At 41.9% G+C, this 26,317-nt stretch overlaps 1 protein-coding gene across 1 annotated transcript in view; it reads left to right on the plus strand.

Moving 5' to 3' along the window:
- Positions 1–26,317, plus strand: part of Ush2a (usherin) — a 663,496-nt gene that overhangs the window by 358,841 nt on the left and 278,338 nt on the right. The window contains 2 exon segments of the mRNA XM_075987373.1: positions 6,006–6,157; positions 10,983–11,145. Of these exon segments, the coding sequence (XP_075843488.1) occupies positions 6,006–6,157; positions 10,983–11,145 (315 nt within the window).

Genomic DNA, 26,317 nt, shown 5'->3' on the forward strand with positions numbered 1-26,317 from the left:
CACAATCACAATACCTTAATCAATATCAGAAATACATATACATATAACAAAATTGACCTTAACATCCATACCAATGTAAATTATTCATAGCTATATCATATCCTCTTTTAAATGTCAAAGAACATTTATAAACAATATTTTGGGAACATGGGCGCAGGTTTTTCTCTCCAAACTGCTTCCTGCTGAATGGGGGCACTGTTAATCAGATCATTTAGGGTGTAACCTGTGTGCCAGGTTTATCTCACTTGGCAGTTGAGTGAAGTAATTTTTTGAGGGTGTTCACAGGAACTTTTCGGGAGGTCGTGGTCTATCATACCAAATTGGGATAGAAGAAATCCACAGGGTCTGGTCCTCTGTGAAAACAAAAGAAGACCCTCTCCAAAGCATCATATCCTTAGACCCAAATTCTGAAATCATACCCTCATGATATCCGTTCTGGTTCCATTTGGCAGCCCATATAATGAAATGTCTCTCTGTACTTAGCTCCTTTACAGTCAAAAATTTTAAAGAAAACACAATAATACAAAAAATCCAGACTTTCTCTGAATTTTTCATTGTTACGTGGCTCATTTTTCTTTATTTCTTTTAACCTCTTAACTATCTTTACTCTGTCTCTTTAAAGACTTTACCCTTTTTTAAGACATTTACTTTATTCTCTATATTCTTCTTCTTCTCTCTCTCTCAAGCCCATGTACATTCATCCAACACTGTGATCCATTGAGGTCTGTTATGTCTGAATCTGTTTTATTGTGAATCTGTAATATTTTTACTATCCAGGAGCATTTCTTAAAATGTTAAGCACTTCTTAAAAACTAAAGTTGCACCATGTACAGGTAATACGGTACTGCCTGTGTCCTGCCCAGTCGAAACCTTTCTGCTCTGTTATTATAGTAATTATGGTAGTTCCTGCGGACCAGCACAGTTCAGCACGGAGCAGTGGCTCCTGCCTCAGATCCATTTGGTGCCCCTGAGCTGCGCACAGTTCCAGGCACACAGCAAGTCCACATTGGAGCCGCACTCAGCAGTTTAATTCTGAGACTGAGCGTGCAGCACAGAAACTCTTTTCATCCAAGTTACATCCAAATCTGACACGCAGAGCACTGTGCAGTCTGAAAACATGTCTCTGTATGGCGGCAGGAATCCGCCATGCTCTTCCGCCTGCCTAAGCCTGATTCTGCCGTCTGCCTAGGTGCAGGCGGGGAGCACTGAGCCATCGGCAAGGTCTCATAGCACTCTCCTTCAGATCCCAAGCGGGAACACAAACATCCAGTCCCATAAAAGCCATTGAAATGCTTTAAAGCCAGAGTTCACCCAAGAAGCTGGGCTTTAAAATGACACAGCGTTTTTTTCTGCTGCTGTTGCCGAATCAGGAAATCTCTCTACAGCACGCCACCAACTAACAGCAAAAATCTGTGTTAAACTCTCTCTCCCTTATTTTTAAGCCTTCTCCGGTTTTTAAGTGGATTTAGCCCATCATGTCGGGCACTTCAGGATAAGTGGCCATTATCCTGTAGTATTGTGAGATAACGTTAGAAAAGACTAGGTGACCATGGAAGTAAGGTGGAGAGGAATTTGAAATAGAGTCAACTGGTAGATGAGACCAGGGGGGAGGTGTCAGGAAGAATTTAAGCGACTTAAAGAAAACCAAACTTACCCATTGTGCAAAGTGCTGCAATTATCTTTTACTCTTTTAGCCATCAGGTATGGGTTGTCTCTAGAACACATGGTAACTGTGTGTGTGTGTGTGTGTGTGTCTATGTGCATTAATGTGTGGGAACACTATACACTAAAGTTAGACTTCAGCCTCACCCACTCCATGTCACAGCTGGGTACTAACATTTCTGCATATTTGACTTAACTGTCAAAATGCTCAATTCTATCACAGTTTATCCCCCTCATCCCATCTTCGTGGAAGCCCTCTCTCAACATATGCCATAGATACCCGGTTTCTTGGCATGAATGTCTGGGGTTGACTTGATGGAGTCAGGTAGACAGAAAAATAGTAAGTCAGAGTAGCTGTCATTGAAAGAGGATGAAGAACTCAAAAGACAAGCAGAAAAAAAAAAGGTGAGAAGGGACTGGAAAGTGATGCTGAGGGCAAAAGTTTTGGAGGCCCCTAGTGTTCCCCCAAGAATCACTAAATTTGAGAACAGATTCTATATTGACCACAACCACAACTTAACTTTTCCCAAAATGATTCACTTATATCCTTTGTGAGGAAACTGGTGAGTGCTTAGAATCTACTCCTAAATCTTCTTTAAAAATGACAAAGAATTTGAAGTTTGTGGCTAAGGAATTTCAGTTACTTATAGCTCCAATTTACTTTATATAAAACACCTTACTTCCCAGTGTGCCAGATAAACGAGATGCTGTGCATGGGACCCTCGAGCAGAAGAAATTCCCTGTCCTGTAGTTGTTTAGGAAAGGGCCATGTCAATTTGAGTATTTTCTACTTCTGTTGAAATCAGCCAGAATCTCAGCTCCTTTTTAAGAGTATCTGTCATGCACATGGGTTATTTGGGCGATGGGAGGGTTAAGGTACTAAATGAATGTTTTCTGTAGTTCCTAGAATACTCTCACTTTCGGTTGTTCTTATCACTGAGGCTCCATCTTACTCTCTTCCCTTGGTTTTCTGTGTATTTCCTGGTTTATTGTTCACTGTCCATGATTTCCTCGACAGAGGAGTTCACATGAGCTTTTGTTTGTTAGGTGCTATTACATCCATCAGTGTTCCAGACGGGGTACCACTAGATGCAAGGGAGAATGGGTGCTAGCACAGGCAGAGTACCTACTTATTCTGGAGGCACAAATGGTGCCTGGTAGGAAAATAAGGACTGCTTCCTCAAAACATAGAAACTGAGGAAACTCACAAAGTCCGACATAAAAAGTTGTCCTTAAGAAGGAAAAAATAGGCCATAACAAGAACTGCATTAAAATAATAACTTATTCAAAAATATTAGATCCTAAACGAATGTACTGATCAAAAGGTATTTTTTATGAAAAACAAAATTAGCTAGGTATAAAAGACAGCGGGTGTTATATATAAGGAATTGTTCATTTGTTGGATTACTGATGTGTTTTGATGCTGTGAATTAAATGCAGGACATTGTGCAACACACACACACACACAAATTAAAAAAAATAGAGAGGTTGTGCCAAAGGCCAACAAAAATTCTTATAAGATGTGTGGGAGGCAAACTGCTGTGAGCAGGTCTAGATGGAGGTGAGCCGTTCCCTCCCAGGACAGATAGATGCTAGAATAAAGAAGCCCTGGTACTGTAGCTCCACGGCTAACAGTACTGCCCACGGATGAAGGCTGGGTCTACTCTACCTATCCTTCCCCAATCTCTCTGGCTCCTGGAAAACAACCTTCAGTGACTTCCTTGCGGCCTTTGGCTTTGCTGCACTTCTTCCAAGTTTGCTCTTGGAGCTCTTCTTTCATAATGTTCTCCCCGCTGTCTTTTCAGGAGGCATCTCTTCCTCCGAGGGTTCTGAACTGCCACTCTGCATCAGGTGCTGGCTGTTTTCCTGTGCTGCCTGTGCACCTATTTACTCTGTCCATGGTTGACGTGCCTCCCACGTTTGAGGAATGCTGCTTAGCTGCGGAAATAAACAGATGAGGAATGTCATGGTTCCTTGAGGGAGCCTATGGTCTGCTGGGGAACACAGGCAATTAAACATGGCTTAGTAACACTACAGTGGGATGAATGATTAAAAGCAGGGATAGAGCTGTATCACAGGCTACAGGGAGCATCCGGCTAAGGGTGTGTGCTCATGGCCACTTAGCGTGATTCCTGGGGAGTGGACTCAGCGGGGACTTCCAGAAATTAACCTCAGCTTGATAGCAGTTCTGATTTAACATGGTCAGACTTTGTTTCCCATGGTGCAACGTTAAGTAAGCTTGGGCAGTCAATATTTCTAATGAACTCAGTTATGCTGACTCTTACCGTCCTTTTCTTAAGAACATGTGGCTTGAATCCTTTCAGTTGATGGCCACTCCGTTTTCTCTGATTTATACTAATTTTATGAAAAGCTGCATGACTTTCCTTCTAATATAGACTCTCAGTTGATCATGGAAACTGGCCTGTCAGAAGCGCTTCTAATCCATGATGTGGGAGTGATTTCTTTCTAATCTGTTGCTTTCATTTATTGGTTAATTAATAAAGAAACTGCCTTGGCCCATTTGATAGGCCAACCCTTAGGTGGGTGGAGTAAACAAAACAGAATGCTGGGAGAAAGAAGCTGAGTCAGGCAGTCGCCATGACTCTCCCACTCCAGACAGACGCAGGTTAAGATCTCCCCTGGTAAGCCACCTCGTGGGCTACACAGATTATTAGAAATGGGTTAGATCAATATGTAAGAGCTAGCCAATAAGAGGCTAGAGCTAATGGGCCAAGAAGTGTTTAAAAGAATACAGTTTCCATGTAATTATTTCGGGAAGAGCTAGCCGGGTGGCAGGAACGCAGCCCACCGCTGCTCCGCTCCAATTACAACAAATCCAGTCTGAGCAGAATGTGAGAACAGGGTTTAGCTCGTGGATGAGGTAACGTTGGAGAGAAGATACAGTCAAAGCACTTAAAGACAAATGCTAACTCCAGCACTTACCTGCTGCTGTGTGAGCTTGGGCAACTCACATCAACTCCATTCCCGCTTCTTCTCTGGTGAAAGAGGACTAATGATAGAACTCCCTCCATCAGACACTGCGAGAAGCAATTAATAAATAAGACCTCCTGAACTGAGAAGCTTCTGTAAAGCAAAGGACATGGTCAACAAGATAAACAACAGCCTACAGAATGGGAAAAGATCTTCACTAACCCCACATCAGACAGAGTGCTGATCTCCAAAATATACAAAGAACTTAAGAAATTGGTCATCAAAAGAACAAATAATATAATTTAAAAAATGGGGTACAGTCCTAAACAGAGAACTCTCAACAGATGAATCTCAAATGAGTGAAAGACATTTTAAAAAATTCTCAACATCCTTAGCCATCAGAGAAATGCAAATCAAAACAACTCTGATATTCCATCTTACACCTGTAAGTGGCTTTTAGACATAAAGCAAAAATAAAAGCTTACAATTCACAATCCCAGAGAACCTAGACAACAATGAAGACCCTAAGAGAGACATACATGGGTCTAATCTACATGGGAAGTAGAAAAAAATCTTCTGAGCAAATTGCGAGTGTGGGGACCTTGGGAGAATGTTGAAAGGGAGAAGAGGCAGGGAGGGGAACAGAAAAAGATGTATAGCTCAGTAAAATCATAAACAAATAAAAAATAACTCCCTCCTTCAGGCAGGCAGTGAGGAACGGGTTAAGCACAGTGACAGATCCTGAGTAACATGTAATACCGTAGCAAGTAAGGTTCCCTTATAGTCAAGGAATCTACTAAGGATGCTTTTAGAATCCATATAAAAACATGTGTGAATGTGTACGCTTTGCCTTTTTGGCCTGGAACATAAACGATAGCACTCGGTATGGCCTCAAGCAAAGACTTTCTCTTCTAGAGTCTTAGATTCTATCAGTCTCTCTGTTACAAATAGCTTAACATAGTGGTGCTTAAAGTAAAGTATGCCTTATTCTTTGAGAAGAGGCAGCATTGAGAGCAGGGTGTGTGTGCAGGGCAGGGTGGGTGTGCAGGGCAGGGTGGGTGTGCAAGGCAGAGGGGGTGTGCAGGGCAGGGTGGGTGTGCAGGGCAGAGGGGGGTGTGCAGGGCAGGGTGGGTGTACAAGGCAGAGGGGGTGTGCAAGGCAGAGGGGGGTGTGCAGGGCAGGGTGGGTGTGCAAGGCAGAGGGGATGTGCAGGGCAGGGTGGGTGTGCAGGGCAGGGTGGGTGTGCAGGGCAGGGTGGGTGTGCAAGGCAGAGGGGGGTGTGCAGGGCAGGGTGGGTTTCAGAACAGGGTGGGTGATGGGCGACTTCAGGAAAGCACAGGGGGTGTGCTTGCTTTACCAGCTCCTCGCTGTTGTCTTGGGGCCGTTCTAACAGCTGATTGTCATTTTCCCAGGTGTGATCACAGCTCACAGGCTATATCTGGACGATGCACTCGTTCACAATTCTTCAGAACTCAGTGGTCTTGTCTATGGATTTGATCCTGGGAGCTCACACACCTTCCAATTCCACGCATGCATGGCCAAGGGTTGTGCTCTGGACCCATTGGTGAGTTATAAATTTATATTCTGGGATGTGGCAGATAGCCTACCAAGTACAAGAGCAAATTATTCCTTTTATTAAAGTTCATTTAAAAGTTGTTTTTTGGTTCAATGTACATATCAGGACTGTGTCAATCCAGGGAAAAAATACATATATTCATAAATAAGCAATACGTTGACTGCTTTAATAGACATATATATATATATATATATATATATATATATATATATATATAATTCTACTTTGATAATAAATGAAAGGTACATGTTTTCTTCTTAATTATGCCCCAATAATTACATTTATGATTAAAAAATAAATATTAAAAACTGTAATTCCCAGAAGATGCTTAGATTGCTGTCCAACAAGCATATAGATCAAAGGATTGAACTTACTTCATCTCTTAAATAAACTATTTTTATTTTATAAATCTGATACAGCTTTATAAAATTGGTATTTAAAATTGTATTAATACCTGGGCTTGATCATTACATTTCAGAAGTTTGTAATGTGTATCTCTGTCTCATGAAAAAATTATCCTTAGCTTTCCAACATCATTCTGCATGTCCAGTTGACTGTGTATGCCCGCCATAGACCAGCATAGAGTTATTTAGTATAAAATAATACATTATACTTTTACATATTTTTCTTTTTCTTTTTTTTGGTTTTTCGAGACAGGGTTTCTCTGTGGCTTTGGAGCCTGTCCTGGAACTAGCTCTGTAGACCAGGCTGGTCTCGAACTCACAGAGATCCGCCTGCCTCTGCCTCCCGAGTGCTGGGATTAAAGGCGTGTGCCACCATCGTAGAGTTAGCTTCTTTTTTAGAGAAATACTCAGTTTATTAAAATTACTTATAGGTATTTTTGGCAATGTTTGCTAATTCCCTATCATGTTAATGCCCTCTGTCTTCATTGAAGAGTATATTATATAAATACTACCACAAAAAAAAACCCAGCTCTTCAATTTAATTTGTAATCCCTTACTTTTGATGACATCCCCCCAACCCATCTGAGATTGGTTGCTTTCCAAGAAGCTAAAACAGAATATTGCCGAGATGGAACTTGCATCATTATTGCTATCAAGTCTTTATTGTGCAGACCCCTCTGCTGGATACTAACCTATAAAAGCAGGAATGGCCAAAGGCCAACACTTCTCCATTTCTCCATTCAGAGAGAGAGAACGGGGGACACACAGAGAGAGAAGCAGAGAGACAGAAAGAGAGGGAGAGGGAAAATATATATCAAAACAAAGAAATGTTCTTATGAGCTTAAAGCCTTGTGCTTTTTGCCAGTGTAAACTGTGACTTGTGGTTCTAGCTGCCCCACCTCATCTTCAAGATAGCCTAGAAACCTTAAGCAAGGGGACACAGTTATTGATCTCTGCTCAGTACAGATGGCAGGCAGTGTTAACCTTAGAAATCAAACACCACAGCCCCTGATACAAAGGGGAAGGAGAATTGGGTTGTAAACTCAGCCCTGCCAGGTCCCCATCGGTTCCAGTCTCTGTGCTCGTGTGGCTCACAAAACCACCTCCTCCATGTGGCACTTATCTCTCTCTCTCTTCCCGCCCTGTACTTGGCCCATCCTTAATAATGATTTCTACATTTTAGAGACAGAAATAAACTGAATTGTTTTTACATCTTTTGCCAATTTAACAGCGTTGTTAGCCATACATGCAGAAAAATGCCACTCCGCACGCCCTTAGACAAATACGCTTCGAGTCTTACGTGTGGCATCTCTCATACTTCACACGGGCAAATGACCCTTAAGGTGAAAATAAAATGGCACAAATTTGGTAAAATAGGGGTTTTAAAAATAAATCATTCGTGCATCAACTCCCCATTCTTACTGTTTTGATAGAGTAAGGATTTGATAGCTCAATGAGTTTTGTCCTCCTAGCCTGACCGAGGGGAGCTATTTGGGGTGATTAAGGCAGAATTGCTCTATTCCATCTAATTCCCCTGTGGTTTGTTCCGTTATTGTCCATTTAAAGAACACATTTGACTTCTGAAGTATTTCTAATATAAAAAAAAATGCTTTCGAGGCTGAAGGGATAGCTCAGAGCTTAAGAGCAATGGCTGCTCTGAGTTTGGCTCCCAACACCCACATCAGGTTGCTCACAGCTTCCTTAGATCCCAGGCCAGCAAAACTGACAATGTCTTTTGGCCTCTGTGGGCTCCTGTACTCATGTGCACATGCCCACACACTGCAACACACACCAGCACGTGATTGAAACTAAGAAAATAAATCTGTAAAGGAAAATTAACACAGGTATGGTTTTCTGAATATGCTGGGCAGCGTAAGGGAAGCTACCCTATGCCTGCTATGTCCAGCTCCTTTTTGGAAGCATTGTTGCTCGACGAAGCTTTGGATTTCCTAATGGTGCCTATCTTTAAAAGGTTGGAGTGAAAAGTTAAATGGAATTTTACTTACCTAAGGGTTTCTGGAGCGTGTTAAGAGTTTTGTTAAGAATGGAAATTTTGTTGAAATGGTCCTGTGCTTTCACACAATTTTGTTGTCAAATTTATTTCCTATTTCAAAGAAAAATTTTAGGTCAAAGCTCAATCAACTTCTACCTCCTGGAATCATTTCCATAATATTCATTTTAAGGCAACATTTTTTAATTAAAAAACCCTTCTAATTGGAGAAAAATTATATGGTTGTCAATTTTAGTGTAGAGTAACAGCCAGAATGTTTATCCAAACACTGAAGGAACCCTAAGAAGCTATTTATCTTGAGTTAACCAAGTGTTTGAAGTGACTAATAGAGTTATGTGGAATTAGCATTGGTTATTCACTTTTTTAAGCATCATTTTGTTGGAAACTGTTTCAAACCCCTTTCTGTACAATGACTGGAACTGTACACTGAGACATAGCTAAAGTAGCTATATTATTATGAAACATGAAACCGAGGAATGATTTCTTTCAAGTCTTGCTTTTTTGGCTTGTTGTGCAGAGCTGTTCATGACTGAAGCAAGGGACGAGCAGAGAACACAGCTCCAAAGAAACCAGAGCCTCTCTCTGAGAAAGATAAAACATCTGCAGCCTCACACTTATTAAAAATTAACACTCAGTCCTTTTCACATTTGTTTTCATAATTGGAAAAATGTATTCACCTTAACAAATAAAGCCTTCATAATTGAGACTATTTGCCGGTGGCGGGAACTTGGGCTTGAACATCGTCTTGTGTGGCGAGGATGAGCCTGTTTGTACTGCACCACGAAGGTCAGGGCTGTGGGCATGGTGGGCAAAGGGCTTTCTTTAAAAACGTGAGGCCTATTGTCGGATTCCCTAAAACCCACGTTGAAAAGTCCAGATGTGGTGCTGTGCAGTGACCGCCCCAACTCTCAGAGGGCAAAGACCATAGGGTGACTAGGGACCTCCAACAAGCAAGTCTAGCCTATGGATGAGTTCTGGACCAATGAGAGATGTTGACTTAAAAGCCAAAACGGATGGCTCTTATGGAAAAGCACCTTTAGTTGACTTCTGCCCCCCCACATGTACATGAAAAGTCAAATATGGTCCACTGATACTTGGTATATCAAGTTCTAGCCAGAGATTAAAGCATAATTAAAAATATTATGAGCCCCTTTCTACTTTCTGGCCAACAACTGCATCTTCTTTGGACACTTGGTCATTGTAGTCCCTTGTTATCAAGCCATTTCTGACCCTTGTCTCGTAAGACTCATTTTTATTTCAACGTCCTTCTTTTTCAATTTCTGCACAGGCAGGTTAGCATCGCGTGAGCTACTGATGTGATTATTTCTCGGTGAGATACACTATGGTACATTTATTTCTTCATGTCATCCTGAAGCTGTCCAAACAGAGTGTAACCTCACTCCATGGGGAATCTGAGGCAGTTTGTTCTGAGCTAAATGTGAATGAACATGACCCAGAAACATGGATGCTGGTTGCCCTGAGTGACATGTTACACGTAGAACATTCTTGAATGTTTTGTAGTCACAGAACCAAAGAATAAGTAAATAAATGAATCTGTGTATTCACCGAACACAGTGGTGGGAACAGGAAATAGGCAGGCTACAGAAAAGCCAGAGATTCGGCTGCGGATCCCAGATGCTGCCTGATGACATCCTGGTGTTTGGATTGGCAGAGGCCTGTGGTCTGCTCAGTGAATGCTTTCCAGAGATTTCACCTGATGGTCAAGAAGATGTGAATCAGATTCAGACAAGGGCAGTAAATGACTATTCAGGGGAAAAAGTAAAAAAGATAGCCCGAGATATCCCAACGCTTCACAAATGTAAGAGACCCTAGTCAATTTTTGACCTATGTTAAGCATCAGTTAGCATAGATATAGCTTCTTCGGGGAACTTCATCTGGTGGCACCATGTTTTCATGCAAAAGAGGAACACAGCTCAGACAACAGAGAGAGGGGAGGGGGGGAGCGGGAGTATAGAGGCTATGGGTGGCTTTTTCCTCAAACCTAGGAGTCCAGTCCTCCCATCAGGAAATTGGGAACTTAAGGAAGGAGCCCATGTGTTTCTCTCTTCCTTTTACAATCACATAGATGTTATTCTTAAGCAGTTCTGAAATAGTCTGTGGTTATGCCCAGGGCACAGGCTCACCATGAGCCAATCAACATCCTCTGGAAATGACAAGCTACAGCCTCTGTCAGGGACCAGAATTCTAAGCTTTCACAGCGGGAGGAAGAAAACACGAGGTAGACTTTGATCCTGCTGAGGAAGCAAGGTATTCTGACAAGATGCTACCTGTCACTGTAGTCTGCTCCGCAGCAAAAAGATTCTTTGAAGAAATTTTACCAAATCAAAGCCTACGCTTATTTTATTTGTGAATACAGTGAACCTTTTTATACTTGCAGGCAGGAAGCTGGACTCCAGAAGTTCCTTCTGAAGGCACGGTCAATGTGCCTGTCAAAACTGAGGGGCCCCGAGAAGCCCATGTGAGTTGGGAAGCACCTCGTCATGCTAATGGATGTTTAACCTACTTAGTCCTTTTTACCAGAAGTTTCTATGCAAGTCAAGGTAAATTGTGTACAATTCTTACACTTTCAATAATATCAGAAAGCTTTACCTATTTCTGAACACTTGCTTTTAACCTAATTTTCATTTCTGGATTTTCTCTAAAACTACAGCCAACGTGGATCAGTTAGAGAAGCTATGTTTAGTGTGTGGTTCTTATGTGCAAACTCAGGTCGGGGTCGCAGGACTAAGGTGATTTCATTTGCAGAATTACAGCCACCTGTTCTCAGTCAACACAACACTATTACACAGAAGATTCAAAAAAGAAAGATGTTCGTGGTTACTACCTATCATATTGATACAATCGCTCGGTTTAATTGTTACTTCTGATTAGTCTCTGACTGTCTAACTTATAACTTAAACATAGCTGTAGATATGGGCAGTTCATCACACAGCTGGGGGTGGCATGGTCTGTGCTTCAGTAGCCTCAGGGGTGCTGAACTGGATCTCCAGCAGAGGAGAGTCCCCGTGCGCCCTTTCCTTACCTAAACACAGCCCAAGCCTAAAATACTCTTTGTGCAAAGACTTCAGCTTCGATTTTTGCATTCTATCCCAGGTATGTTATTTCTGGTTATTATTTCATAATTCTCTACCAAAATGGTAATTCGGGTGTGGCAGCTAGGGGTTCCTCGAAAATACCATCAACTTCTCTGTTTCAGTAAGTTGGGCTCGCTTAGCATGACTGGTATTGTAAGCCCACCAGGGGAGCACTGTGTGACGCGGCTTATAAGTAAGACACTTGAATTTGTCTGTCTAGTAACTGTTTCTTTTGTCACTTTTCCCCAAGGAAGCCATACTAATTCTATTCAGAAGGGTTTTTAATATCTCTTTTCTAACCAGGACCAAACAGGCAGAGCTGTAGCAGGGGTAGTTGCAGGCTCCGGCGAAAAGAGGATAGCCCCTCCAGATATCATGTTGGTTTCTGTGTCACGTCTACTTGTAAGACTTAATTGCATTCCCAATACACATAAAAGCACAAAGAAAAAGAAAAACAGACTTTTTAAGGCTTTGGAGAGGGTATTCCTAAATTTCCACAGTGTGTCTGTAAGGAAATAAGCGAAGGCACAGTGAATGGACTCCAAGCCAGAGGCTAAGCTGATCCCCTCAAAGATTGGCCTGTACCTTTTTTATGCAATCAGGGCTTTGATGTATTCTGCTGTGAAGCACTCGTAAGATTATGAGGTGAAGGAGTGATGATCGATTTGAAAAAAGAAGCAACATTTAGGCCGGACCCATGACAGCCCGGCTATTTCCGCCAAGGCGGCCGGGTGAATAATGCAAGAGCCGTGTTCCCCCTCGTGTTTAATCTTGCATTGTTTTTGCAGAGAACATTTCTGCTTCCCTTCTAAGTCCTGTCATCTTCGGTTGTCATCCCGTCCCTCAAACCATCAAAACGGTATTAAATGTTGCAAAGCTGGGCAGCGAGAGAACTTTCAAAAGTCAGAATCCATTTGCTAAGCAGCCCTTGTAGAAAATGTATTCTGTCCTCGGCAGAATTTTCTTCCACTTCTTTCCACTGAGAAGTTTACTGATTTCTCCCAGTGGAATCTGCTGGAATTTATCGGTTCATGGTTGGCAGTCACAGATTAAGGTAAATGTCGATCCGTAATGACCCTCTACATGTTAGCATTTCAGTAAAGCTGGGCTTTTATGTCAAAGCTATCGGAGAGGGAGCTATTACACATGACAGGGTGATCAAGGGACTCCAGACCAAGGCAAGCATTATTAAATATTGACTAGTTCCGTGATTTATGTAGAGCTGGAGGAAAAAAGTGACTTTTTAACCATTATATATTCTTCAGCAACGAAAACCAGCCATTTATCTCCTGCCGGTAGTGAAGGACAGAGCGCTGCATATTTTAGTGGCGGGAAAAGCTAGTCTTATAAATGAGATGATCTCCTCCGTGATAACATTTCAGTCTGTTAATTGCCAAAAGCAAAACAGACAAATTGGAAGCAATTACAAGATTTGACTTAGAGAGTCCTGTGGTGTGCGTCTGACTCCGAGTGGGGGGGGGCGGCAAGACGGCAAGCAGAGGGTGCATCTTGGACTTAGCCCCAGCAGGCTCCTCGAGTCGGTTCTTGTCACCGGAAGACCCCTATCCAATGTCAAGAGCAAGGATTTTGGCATCTCATCCTGTTGGCTATCAACAGCTAGGTGGCATTTGCAGTGAGTAGAGGGAGGTCTGTGCGACTCTCTGAGAAAGGAATTAAATGTTAATTCATCACAGTTGTAAGAGAGATCGTCTACTTCCCAGAGTTATACAAGGCTTCCTGAATTGTCGGGTGGCTAGTGGGTTATTTTCCTGCAGAAGAGTTAGTGGTTAGAACTCCCAAGACGGGCTAGAGCAGGTGCCTGCGCCCGGGCCATTGTTCCTCACGCTAGAACGGGCAACTCTCTGCAGACACCCACCCAGGAACCTCGTTCCATGTGGCAGCTCCGGTTCTGAACCAAAAACTTTACAAAGACAGCAGCACGATTGGCACAATGTAGGCGGCCAATATAGAAAGATTTTCTCCTCCTAAAATTTATCCTTTTGCCAGATGTTATTTTCCCATGAGTCAAAGTTTAAAGACAAAAATAAGAAGGAGCCAAAGTTTCCATTCTGCTCATGAGTCTCAGAGGAAACTGTGGCTAGTCTCTTCTGTCATACACCTGTCTGTCTGTCTGTCTGTCTGTCTATCCACACACCTATCCACCCATCCATCTATCTACATGTATTCCCCTATAAAATGATTATATTCTTCTTTCCACACATACAGCTTCTCACACAATTGGTACCAAATTGCATGCTTAGGTTCTAGTTTATTTGTTTGTTTGTGTGTTGTTTTTATAAATCAATAGTTTCTGAGATGTTCCAATGAGAATAGAAAGTTTTCATGTACTTGATGCGCTCATACAACTGCATTGTCTAGTTGGTGTCCTATTAGTAGACGCTTGTCTAGGTCTGTGGTTCTGCCAATAATGCCACAATGGACTAATAATCCCATTTTATACCTTTGCAGGTATATTAATTAGAAAGATGAATTTCTTAAAATGTGTTGCCTGGTGGGAGAAACGGTTTTCCCTAAAGAAAAGCAAAGTATAAAAAGTTATAATAAAAATGTGTCCCCTGGAAAAGGAAATGTGCTGTAAGTGTGTAAGGCACTTCCGGTTTCACTCCACAGAAGTAGAGACGAGGAAGAGTGTGGGCATGCCACATGTCCGATCAGCATGTTGTCGCACTGGCCGTTGCTGGCCTGGTGTCCTGAAAAGCAGGTCCATGCAGCCCTGGCTCTGCCGTCCTCCTAGCAGGATGTAGTTTGAAGGAACTGTCCTGTGTGAATTTGTTCTTTGCCAGTCTTTGGTGCCTCTTTTTACTGAGCACGAGTCTCATAGATATTAGGAAAACCTGCTCTAAACATCGCGGAATTTCCCACTAATGTTTTCCCTAGTACTTAAAGTCATTCCCTCAAGAATGCCCCTACTTGCTTCACTCGGATATGTAGTTTACGGTGCATAAATCAAACACTAAGCATCCCTTTGTTTCAGAAGTCTCTCATTAAATAATCTACCTACTTTATCCCCTAGGGTTGAAGAATTTTCTGTGTCCCCTTTGCTATGAGTTCTTGTAGGCAGAGCTGCACCTCTATCCATGTTTCCTTTTTACTTCTGGTTCTTTCCTTGTTTGGTGGAATTTCCTTCCTTCCTTCTACTCCTTCAAGCCGTGTTTGTGTACTTCCGGTTCCCTGGGGAACTGCCAGAGCTGTTGTGATGGGGGCGGTGCTGATGTGTGGCTGCCAGGCACACTTACACCCTTGTGGTGCTGGGGTTTCTTAATCAATAACAGGATGATGCTTTTTGTTGGCCCTCTATCTCTCATTTCCCCACATAGACACAAACCCAGTTATTCTCCCATATTTCCTAGTTAAGAATGGTTTTATATATTTGTAGACTGTGACACATGCATGCAGATGTTAATGTCACTAAGTAGCTTTTAAAGGCCACTTTTAGGAAATACCTTGCCGCCTTCACTCTCAGATCTGAATTCACACTGTACCAACGTGAATTTATATCTGTCTAGTCATAACTGCAGTTTTTGCCAGAAGAATTTAGTGTCTTTATCTGAAGTACAAGAATCTTCCCAGGTAAAAAAGACCTGGGTACTTAGACTTTAAGCTGGTTTTCATAGGTCAACAAAACAGCACCAACAGTTTGGGCCCAGAGGACACCTGCAGGCAGGTTAGGTAAGAGGAGCACCCCAGTCAGTCCATTCTCAGGCATGGGGGGCAAGAACGACAAGTGGGGTGGAATTAATCAGGGGAAGATGCGGGGACAGTGGGATCTCCCTCCGTTCAATTATGGACTTGAGTGTGAGAAAACACCAGAGGCCAGCAAGGCCCAAGTAACTATGAGTCACCAAGTTAAGTAGGGTGCTCCTTCCTCACCAGGAAATGGAGGATTCCATCTCCTGCCATTTGCACTAAGACTTAGCACTTAGTTCTTGGAATTATGCCCGTTTTGCCTCATCCATTCAATTCAAGAGACATCTAATGTGAGTCCGTTTTCCTAGGGTAAGCAGGTGCCATGCCCTGGTCTGCAGAGTGTCCTCTATCCAGTGACTCTCAGAGGGCATCGCTCACCTCTCTCAGGTGAGCTGTAAACCCTCAGCAATCAGTAGAAAAATGCTTAGTGTGTGGAAATTTTTGTTGTTATTGTTATTTTCTTCATATATAGTCATTAATAATTTTAATTTTAGGTAATAGGTTTATAATAGCATCATACATATTTAATTTGCATGATTTTTAAATAAAGAGAATGTGTGAATTCAAGAAAAAATTTACAGTGAATTATACCAAGTAACAGAAACCTGGATCACATAAAACTGGCTTCAGAGTTACAATTGATATTTCATTTATCTAACCACTTTCACGAGAGCAATCAGTGCCAAGAATTTTGGTGCAGGTTATCAGTAAGACAGAGTTTCCAAACATTTTCAGCTGCAAACTTATAAAGCTATCCAGTTACCAAGATAGGAACTAGAGAGAGAGTAACTTCGTGACGCGAGAAAGGAAAGGTTCTGAATCCCTTCAGGGCATATTTTCCCCAGTGCCAGCCCTCTGCCGCCACCAGGCTTTCTGGGAGTCCTCAGAGCAATCCTATTTTTAGTAGACAAAGCTGTGTCTTAGCCACACATCCTGCTCTTTTCCCGGGCGGTGACTGCGGAATGTTCAGCGAATTGTTTAGCTCTTCATTATCCTTCCTTTGAATGGACGGGAAGTGATTTTCAGTGGTTGATGGCCTGGCAGATTGTTTTGTGTCTGAGACGTCCTAATTGCTGAGTCCTTTGTGCACCATAGCTCAGGTTTCATCTCCAAGGCTCCCTTTTTCCAAATCCCCTATTCGGTGTTGAAGCACACAGAATAGAGACACGAATTGGAGAAAAAGATGTTGTAGGTTAGGGAGAAAATTTTAAAAAAAGGATGAACGGAAATGATCTTGCAACCTCTCAAAGGGAGATGCTTTTCGTGCAGAAGCAGATTGATAACCTCCTACTGCTGTTACCATGACTCTGGGGATTTCTGGAAGTTCCACTTCCAGAGCAGAGACAGAGTGAACACAGAGACTTCATGTGAGTCTTCCCCCTCGGGGATGGACATCTCTAACAAAAAGGAGTCTACAAAGAGCCGAGGGAAGAAGCTATAGGAGACAGCAGGGAAGGGAGAAGGGAAAAGTGAGTATGAGGTTTACATTAACCACGTTTCCATGCTCAGAAGAACTGACAGCCTTTGTACAAAAGCAAACAAAAAATATTAATTTAAAAGACTATTTTTAAAAGGACAAGATGGAGTTTGAAAAGAATAGGGGCATTCATTATCTGTGCACTGTGCATGATTATGTTTAGGAATGGTTTCTATACCTATTTTTCCTCTTTATGAACTAGGATTTTTAATTTTCTACGATAGATACCTCTTGCTTTGGCAGGAAATGAAATAGAAATCTGGAGAGGACCCATCATCATTGTGGAGAACAGTCTGGAATCATCACACTATTTCAGACTTGAAGAGCTGGGTTGGGTGACACAGCCCTCTGGTGGGCGCCCGAGAGGACGAAGAGAGCCTGGTGTAGATTCCTGCTTCAGCAGGAAAACACCTGGGGCGCCTCTTACACTGCTAAACAGTCTTTGTCTTTCATGATTCGCCGGCAAGTCTTCCTCCAGTGGTTGTCAATGAAAATCAGAGCAGAATGTGGCCAAATCAGGCATCTAGATAAGAATGGGCGGGATGAGTCCTATGACCCAGGAGTTAAGATGCTGTAGGGTGTACTGAAGAATGGAGCACCTGGCTTTTGAGGTGCTTTGATGCATAGTGCGTACCGTGGCTTTCACAGCCTCTGGAGCTGCTAGAAGGTGGTGGTTGCTTTCACACTGATGAGATTTGCCTCCTGTAGAAGACAAAGAGGAGGGATACATAAAGTAGCCTTCTCTCCTCTCCTGGCTGTGTGTCAGCTCCAGGAGACAGGAGTGCCTCTGTGGTCCATACTCCTTTAAATCCTCCCACCCTGGTGCATCTACTTTGCCCAGAAGTTACCAGTCACCAGTAAGAGACTGTGGCTATTGCAACGCTGCAGATACCAACAAATGCTGAAAAATTTAAAAAACACGAGGTGGGGGTCAAGGTTACCTAGAGAAACCCAGGGACTTGTGCACAGTATCTCCTCCCCATGCCTGCCTTCCCTCTTTCCCCCACCGATGGACCATGTTTTATCAAAATTACAAAGAGAAAGGAGAGAGGGAACATTTGTTTTCTTGGGAAGGTAAAAGAAAATAACGATCCCTGAGAATTCCTGTGAGTTGCAAGGAGACTGCAGGAAGGCTGGGGCTGTTAGGAAAAGGATTGCTTTGTTTTATCGTCCCTGGGGCCTGTTTTTCAGTGTGGAGGGAGCTGTGTATTTTCTGCATCTGGCTGGCAAGCCATGCAGTATTTCTGACATGGTGCCCCCTGGGAGGGACCCCAGGGAGGGGGGGGGGAGATTGTTCCTGGGTTGCAGGACAGCTTGTAACTGGGAATCCCCGTCGGAGAACTTTGTAGCTGTGTGTCAGTCAGGGGGAAGATGAAAGAGGCTGTTTCTTCTCAAGCAATCTGAATTCGTTTCGCCATAATGAGTTGGAGGGAAGGGCGGCCAGACTGAATGTAGCTGAGGTGCTGTGGAGCGGATTTTCCAGGGCAGAAGGAAAAGGAAGCTGGGGGTAAAGGAAAACAGTGTCAGTATGATGACCTCTGCGGCCGCTACTACCAAATGCTGACCCACCTCCTTGTAGGCCTGTTTCTTAGAGTCCATATTTTGAGACTATAAGACCAAAGAATATCCATTCCTATTCCAGGTATTAAAATGAAATTACAGTGTACACACATTAATACCCAGCAGAAGTATAAGGCAGTCATGACTGTCTCTTGCACAGATTCTCATCAAGGAGTGACCAGTGACAGATGACAGGATGGATCCATTTGTGGGGCACAATTTTGGCTGTGTATTTCCTCAGGGACATGAAGAAAGTAAATGAGTGTTGTGGTGGGGAATTGTTGGGTTGTAGACAACAGGGCAACAGTCCTGGACCTTCCTTGACCATTTTAGGTGTTTTGAAATCCATGTAAGGGATATTAAGAATGGAGACACATAGCTAGCATTAATTAGGAAAACAGCACCTCATAAAAAGATAAAAGAGAAGAAAAGAAAATGTTATAGCCTTGCATAAAATTTCAATGCAGTTCTGGAAACAAGAAAAATGTAAACATGAACGTGAAGGATATTTAAAAGCACATTTGTCTGGCTTAAAAGTAATTGCAGTATTGTTTGCAAAAATAACATCTATACCATTTTAAAACTTTGCTTGGAGAATGATCATTTCCAGCACATATTGACGTTTCTGATTATACATCAGGTCACAGCCAATAAAGCTGCAGAAATGTATTATCCGGGCAGATCCTTCCACAGGAGCAGAGTTAAGCATTAATTTATCAAACTCAGTTTAGAATTTTTCTCCTCTCAACCCTCACGCAGCAGCTGCTTGGATTTGCGTCTGATAGCCAGTTGGCTGTTTTCCTGACATCAGGAACCTGCGCTGGCCCCACCATGTCTCTGTCTACTGTGGGCCCACTTGTTTTCCTATGGCCAGTGTTTTCATCACCCACTGGATGAAGAGAAACTTGAGTGCCAGCTTATAGATTGAGGAAAGGGGGTGTCCTAGGAAGTGTAATCATCTGAATTTTGAATGAGGCACTCTCCAATGAATTACTGCCATAAATGTTGTCTGTGAATGGATTCTAGAATGACTCCCTGGAGTCATAGTGAGAAAGAGAAAGACTCCTGGCAGCATCTTTATCCGGCTCTATGACACATTCCTCCATATAGACTCCTTCTCTTATCCCCAAATTCCTCTTGCTGGGATTCAGGAATGAACACGCATGTGTGGTAAAGAGATCATCCTTCATCGACAGACTCATGGGAACCAAGAGACTTGATTCTTGTTCTCCCAGCCTCGGACACACGAGATTACTCAGTCCTGTTTATCAGTGACATGGGATCTAAGAGTCTTGTGGAATGATTTAAGAAAACTCAACTTGTGATAGCTTTCAGAAACTTGTGTTTCTAGTTTGTAAACATTTGCCAAAAATCACGTATTTTTCCAGTCATAAAACTTTAGAGAGATATTGAATGAACTTTTATATCTGAAAAGGAGAAATTTGAAAACACAGAGTCAAATTCAAATGTTTATTCATTTGTCCATAGAACAAACTGGTGTGGAGCTTGTCCTATGAAGCAGGAGAGAAGATGATGGGGCGGGAGGTGCAGTTCCTAAAGCGGGGGGCTACGAATGTCCCAGGAAGATAAAAATTAGCCAAACTGCCATACAAAAGCTTAAAGTTGCAGGCTTGAGTTAAATCAAAATCAGTTATCACTAAGGTATTGCTTAACAAGGAATTTAATATATTTTGAGGGTCAGGAAAGTTCCTCAAGCCAATAATGTTTGAAGTAACTGAAACAGATGCTTAGGAGCCAACCAGGAAGAGGATCCCAGAGGGAAAACATTTGTTTTGTAAGATATACAAAAGCATGGGTTTGCGGTTTTTTTAAGAAAAGATGATGGATAGGTGATGTATAGACTGATGATAGACAGACTGATAGATAGATAGATAGATAGATAGATAGATAGATAGATAGATAGATAGATAGATGATAGGTAGGGAGACAGATAGATGAGAGAGAGGGAGAGAGAGAGATGTCAGTATGCCTGAGGCACAGAGTGAAGAAGAGACTAGTAGGTTACAGAGATGGGACTCTGGGTAAAAGCACTTTCTGTGAAAGCAAGTGGTCCTGCGTTCAAATCCTCAGTACACATGTGAAAGACAGGCATGGTCATGAGTGACTGCCACTCAGTACTGTGGGTTTAGTGTGGAGACAGGAGAATCTCTCCCTGGAGCTGACTAAGACATTCAGCATCAGATTCATTATAAGACCCTGTGTCAAAAGATAAGGAGAACGCCTGTAGAGCAAGATGCCTGATACCCTTGTCTTTCTTGGCAGACATATACCCCCATGCCTAACCTCCCAACATACATGCACCCTAGCTCATGCATACACACACATGCCTGCTTACACACATGTGCACAGACATGCATGTATTCACACTCATACTCAATCATATGCATAGAGAATGGAAGAAAATGAAGCTGGAGAGCAAGACAGAAGTGGTTTCCTGAGAGTCATGGAAGGAATTTTAAAGACTTTTGGCTACAAGTTCCAATAGCTGACAAATTCTCAAAATTTTCAGTCGTGATGCAGATTTTCATAAGTTACACTTAGTATTGGTAGACTTACTAGTTTAGGTGAGTAGCTGACCCTTTTTTCTCTAATTAAATAAGTTTTATATATTCATTTTCTCTCTGTGTATGTACATATATGGGCATATATACATATGAATTTGAAATTTACTATGAACATTTCTGGGATTTGGCTTTATACCTACAATGAGTCCATGGATATGCCTCATCTCCTCATCACACACAAACACACAGACACATACACACACACAAAGACACACACCATGCCCTAGTATGATCACATCAAAATATATTAACTCCTTTTGCTGGGTTTTGAATCCTTGAGTATTTCTGCACATTTTTTATGACTTTCAGCTTTTAAAAGGCTATTAAATTACAGATTCAGGATTATTTTTTAAGATCACTTATTGATTTTCATTGGCAAAATGCTCTCAGGAAAAGTCACATCAATTCAGATGCCATCCAAACATTTACAGACGTGCCCGCCTGGCTGTGACTGTGCTAATTTGATAGGTAAAACAGAAGGTTGCTTTAGTTATCTTTTTTTTTTGAGGCCCTAAAATCTGACCTGATATCCAAGGCAGCATAAAGGCTATGGATGGGGCTCAGAAATGAGTCTACCATCGCACATTTTACCTGACTTATTTTTATTTGTTTATGAGATCTGGAAATGGTTCTGTGATCTCGGCTAGTTAAGTGTTTGCTTATTGCATTGTGCATGTTCTCCATCGAGAGCTGCAGCACATGGGCTGCTGAACTTGGCAAGGTACATAAAAGATCTGACTTCACAGCTCTGCTGCCTCTGGCTTCTAGGTGCTTGTTTTCCCTGTATCTGTCGGGTAGATCACCATGTGCTCAATTAATCTTGCTGATTCTAACAGCTAAACTCTTCCTCAGTACCTTCATATCTTTAAGCAAAGTTCTATTGCGCCCTCCAGCTTACTGTTTATTATTATTGAAGATCTCAGCTCTCATACGCATATTCTCCTGACGGCATGTCAGATTAACTTGAACAAAATGCCACAGACATTTTAATGGACTCTCCCGCTAATAAATCCATTGTTGATGACTTAAAATCTTTGGATATTACTCACCTGGTGAAAACGCATCACCATTCCATTAATTTATGCTGTTTATATCATCCTGTAAGGTTTTGTTATTTTCTACATAAGGATATTGTGTTTCTTGCTGGAGATCTGTCCACTTACTTTTTCTTTTTTTTATTGTGTTCACTTATTTTTATTATAGTGCTAACGGAACCATTGGTGTCACCGAGGTATTTTAAAAGCATGCCGTTCTTATCGCCTCTTTGCATGTTTATAAATCTCCAGGTCAACAATTTTTCCAGCTCTCCAAAGACAGAAAATATTCTTTAAGAATATTTTCTGGGCGACTCCATTATGGGATGCCAGCTGGATATCACTCTAACACACAGTGAATACTCATTTGAATGAAAAGACCTCGAATTTAAGGTTTGCACTGCAAATATAACCCTTATAATTTGCATATGCCCCAACAGAAGAATCCGCTCAATTATTTGTTTATAGTAATTAATTTGAGATTATTAAAATAAACATAAAGCCAGTATGAGAAGATTAAAATTCATATCTATTTGTATAGAGTAAGATGACTAGAAATTCCCTTCCTTAATTGTTTTAAAAGAAAATGTCAGATGGACACATAAAAATACTTGTAAAGTTATGCCCCTGTCTTTTATATCATAAAAATCAAATTGGGGCTGCGTAGGGTGGAGCAGGGAATGGGGGAGAACTGGGTAGAGAATGCTCTTCAACATCTATGGGTTCAATCAACACAGTGTGGTGAGGAGTAAAGACATCAAACTGTACCCGTGCACACGCATGCAAAGAAAACACAGATTGTCGGATCTGCAGAGCAGCAAGTGTCAGTTACAAAGGTGGTTCTAGCTTACACTGCAGCAACAAAATACGACAGATACAGAACCAAAGACAGCATCATGTTGTCTTAAGACTAGCTTCTCTCTTCCTGGTTTTTGATATGGTAGTGTGTGTGTGTGTGTGTGTGTGTGTGTGTATACATACTCCTGCATGAACACACATGCACATGTGCATATTTGCGTGTATGCATTTATGTGTGTGCAGGTACATGTGTGTGTACAGGAACACACACGTGTGTGTATACATCTAGGATCCAAAAGAGAACCTCAGGTACTGTTTCTTCAGGGATATTCACTTGCTTTTTGTGGAATGGGGTCTCTCACGGGCTGCCTTGCCAGCCCAGGAATCGCCAGCTCTAGGATTACAGGTGTGAGCCACCATTATTGGTTTTCTTATTTTTCACATTCGCTTATTGTGTGTATGTAATTGTTTGGGTGCCTGGGTGTCATGGTTCACATGTGGAGTTTAAACTCCGGTCTTCAGGATAGAAAGCTATGCCTTCCCCTCTGACCTGTCTTGTTGACCTTGTGCCTGGTGAGTTCCACATGGGTTTAGGATCAAATTCATGTCTTCCTGCTTGCAAGAACTTTACCCACTGAACTATCTAGGAGCCCTTGATTTGCTACTAAGGTTTGCATTCCCTAGTATTCAGGAATTGTCTGAATGAAAAAGGAAAAGAAAGGGAACAGAAGGGGAGGGGAGGGAAGAGAAGGGGAAGGGAGAGGAAAGGAGGGGAAGGGAGGGGAAAGGATGGGCAGGAAGAGAAGAAAGTCAGTCAGTAACATTTTTATAGCAAATCTACTAGAAGATTTTAACTTAAACAGAGACTTTACAACCCAAAAACTTAGGAGCCAAAGGCCAGTGTTCTTTACATCAGGCAGGGGTGTTTCAGAATCTGAAGCTTGTTTCCTTCTAAGGCCCAAGCACTCACAATTGTTAGGTGAATCCCTTACAGCCTCCCCTTCACTTTTCCCAGTAAGTTGTCGCTTATGAGGAAAGACTTTTAATAAAAATTGTTAAACGGTGTCTCTTAATTCTTGGGAAATGCTTCACTTCTGTTTTGAGTGAATGTGTGTAGTCAGATCTCAGAGTACGCATGTGGATATGGCACAAGGGGAAAAAGAAGAAATAAAAGTCAGTTTGCAAAGCGCTGGTGACATTTTATCTACCAGATAGTAAGGAACTTAAGGGGTTGTGTTTTTTCCATGATGGAATGCATAGTTGGCCAATACTTTCACTGGACAGACTTAAACAATTACTTTGGATTTTTCTACCAACCATATCCTTTGTTACTCAAGATACAAGGATAACAATGGTATTGTATAAATAAAATAGTTGCTCCAAATCATGCTAACAGCTACCTCTCCTAACAATCCTGTTTTTCCTCGGATGATCCTCAATTTAGCTGTTGTCTACCAAAGTTTTAAGAAAATTAATGAATATATACATTAAAATCAAAAAAAAAGTTAGATGAGGTTGGTGCCTTGTGCTGCCGGCACTTGCTCTTGCACCTCAAGCGCCTTATAAATCATGGAAATAAGTACAGCAAACATTCGCTGACCGATTCCCGAACGCTTCGGGCCTGTAGGTCCATCACTGAGCTGACGTGTTGAAGTTGGCTTAAGAAAACAAAAAGTATGTCATATGTCAACCCCAGCCTTCCATCACATTTAGAGTGGCATGTCTTCCCTGGCGTGGTGGCCGAGGGTAGTGGCACGTGGAACTTTAATGTGACTGCTTTTGGCTGGCTCAGCATTCTTGAAAAAATAAATAGACTTTCTGTTTGTGATTGAAAGGGTTAAATAGTACCAATTCATTACCGCTCACAAAAGGATTTATTTTGTTCTCATAAATCAGTTTTATTCCACGTTTTTATTTTTCCCCTGGGTGAGCAACTCCAATTGAAATCAATACAGGTGCAGGTGACACAATCAATCTAGATATTTGATTATGGATTAGAGATTCCCAGGTCTGCTTTTCAGTCATTTTCTTTCTGATCATCTCCCTGAAGAATTACATATTCTTATTGGCATCTGTGAGTTATGGATGTGTTTAAAAAGCAGATAATTGTCGCCATCATCATAATCATCATTTGTATAGCAGCAGCGTAAGCCCCCCCCCTCCCGAGAGCAAAGATACAAACTTTAAATATCTCACGATCGCATGAAACTGTCTAAATTTCCACTGTTTTTCTTCAGATGGAGCCTGAGTTTTAAAATAACATTTTTTTTTGAGTGATAGCCTGATCATTTGTGGAAGAAGCTGCATTCTTGGGGCATTGGGAGCTGAGGGGATGACTGTGTCCAAAGGCAGAGGTGTATCTGCTTATACACATTTGTTTTAGAACTGTAGCACATCGGCTTCTCTAGGTTAAGGAGGGAACAGCAGTCAAGGAAAGCTAAACGTCTCTGGGTGGACCCAAGCTGCTGCTTTTCATTTCTGTAATTATCCGTGCTGGAAAGACACCGCCTGTGGGACAGGAAAGAGGAAAACAGCCCAACATTAAATTGCAGAATAAAATTGATTAAATTGTTGCTCAAGAGGCCAACATTTATATAGCAGACTCCCTTTGCTCCACAAACAGATTTATATCTTATGACCTGTACGTATTGAAGGCTTATTTGGGGACTCTTGGTACCGTATTATACTTACCATTGTGGCCACTGGTCCATTCCTAAGCCAGTTTTTTTTCACAAGTTAATTAAAGCATTTAGTAACTCACTTTTAAAAAATACATATAACAAGGCAGGGTTTTATGTGTGTGTCTGCTTCTCTTAAGAGTGAAGGCACGATCAAATCTGCGTTTTACACTTGCAGCAATGGTCTAGTCTGGCATAGCCTTTTCTTCTTGTCTGAAGATGTCTGTACTTTCCTTAGACATCTGGGCTCTCCCATGACCTTGTTTTACAGAAATTATGAATGCTATTAAAGTGTATTTAATATAGAAAAAGAAAAACATCCCTCTGCTAAATAGTGCATGGTAGCACACGTGAACTTCCTCAGAACTTTCAGGTCATAGATCATGTTTTAGTAGCAAACAGGAAGAATTCAGTCTATGAACATGTGTTAGGGATCATCCTCAACAAAAATACCACTTGCCAGGTGTGGGGATCAGAAATATCAGCGAAGAATATGAAGATGCATTTAAAAATAATAAAACAGAAATACAGAATAGTACCAGGAGGGCATTCCAGTGAATACTGAAATTGCCCACATTTAATTTTCCTTACACTTTTATGCCCTAGTACAAAAGGAGGAAGAAGGCAACAAAAGACTTCTTTAACATGATAGAAAGGACAACTCAAACAGTTAATTGCTCTAACACTTTGAGACATCAAGTCTTTAGCATTCTGCTGTTTAGGGAGTGAGACCACCCTAGAGCAAGTATCCTGAAAGCAGCCACTCCCCAGGTAACCTCCTATTACAAAGGAAGGAGC

The sequence above is a fragment of the Microtus pennsylvanicus genome, chromosome 10, assembly GCF_037038515.1.
Source record: "Microtus pennsylvanicus isolate mMicPen1 chromosome 10, mMicPen1.hap1, whole genome shotgun sequence".
Lineage (NCBI taxonomy): Eukaryota > Metazoa > Chordata > Mammalia > Rodentia > Cricetidae > Microtus > Microtus pennsylvanicus.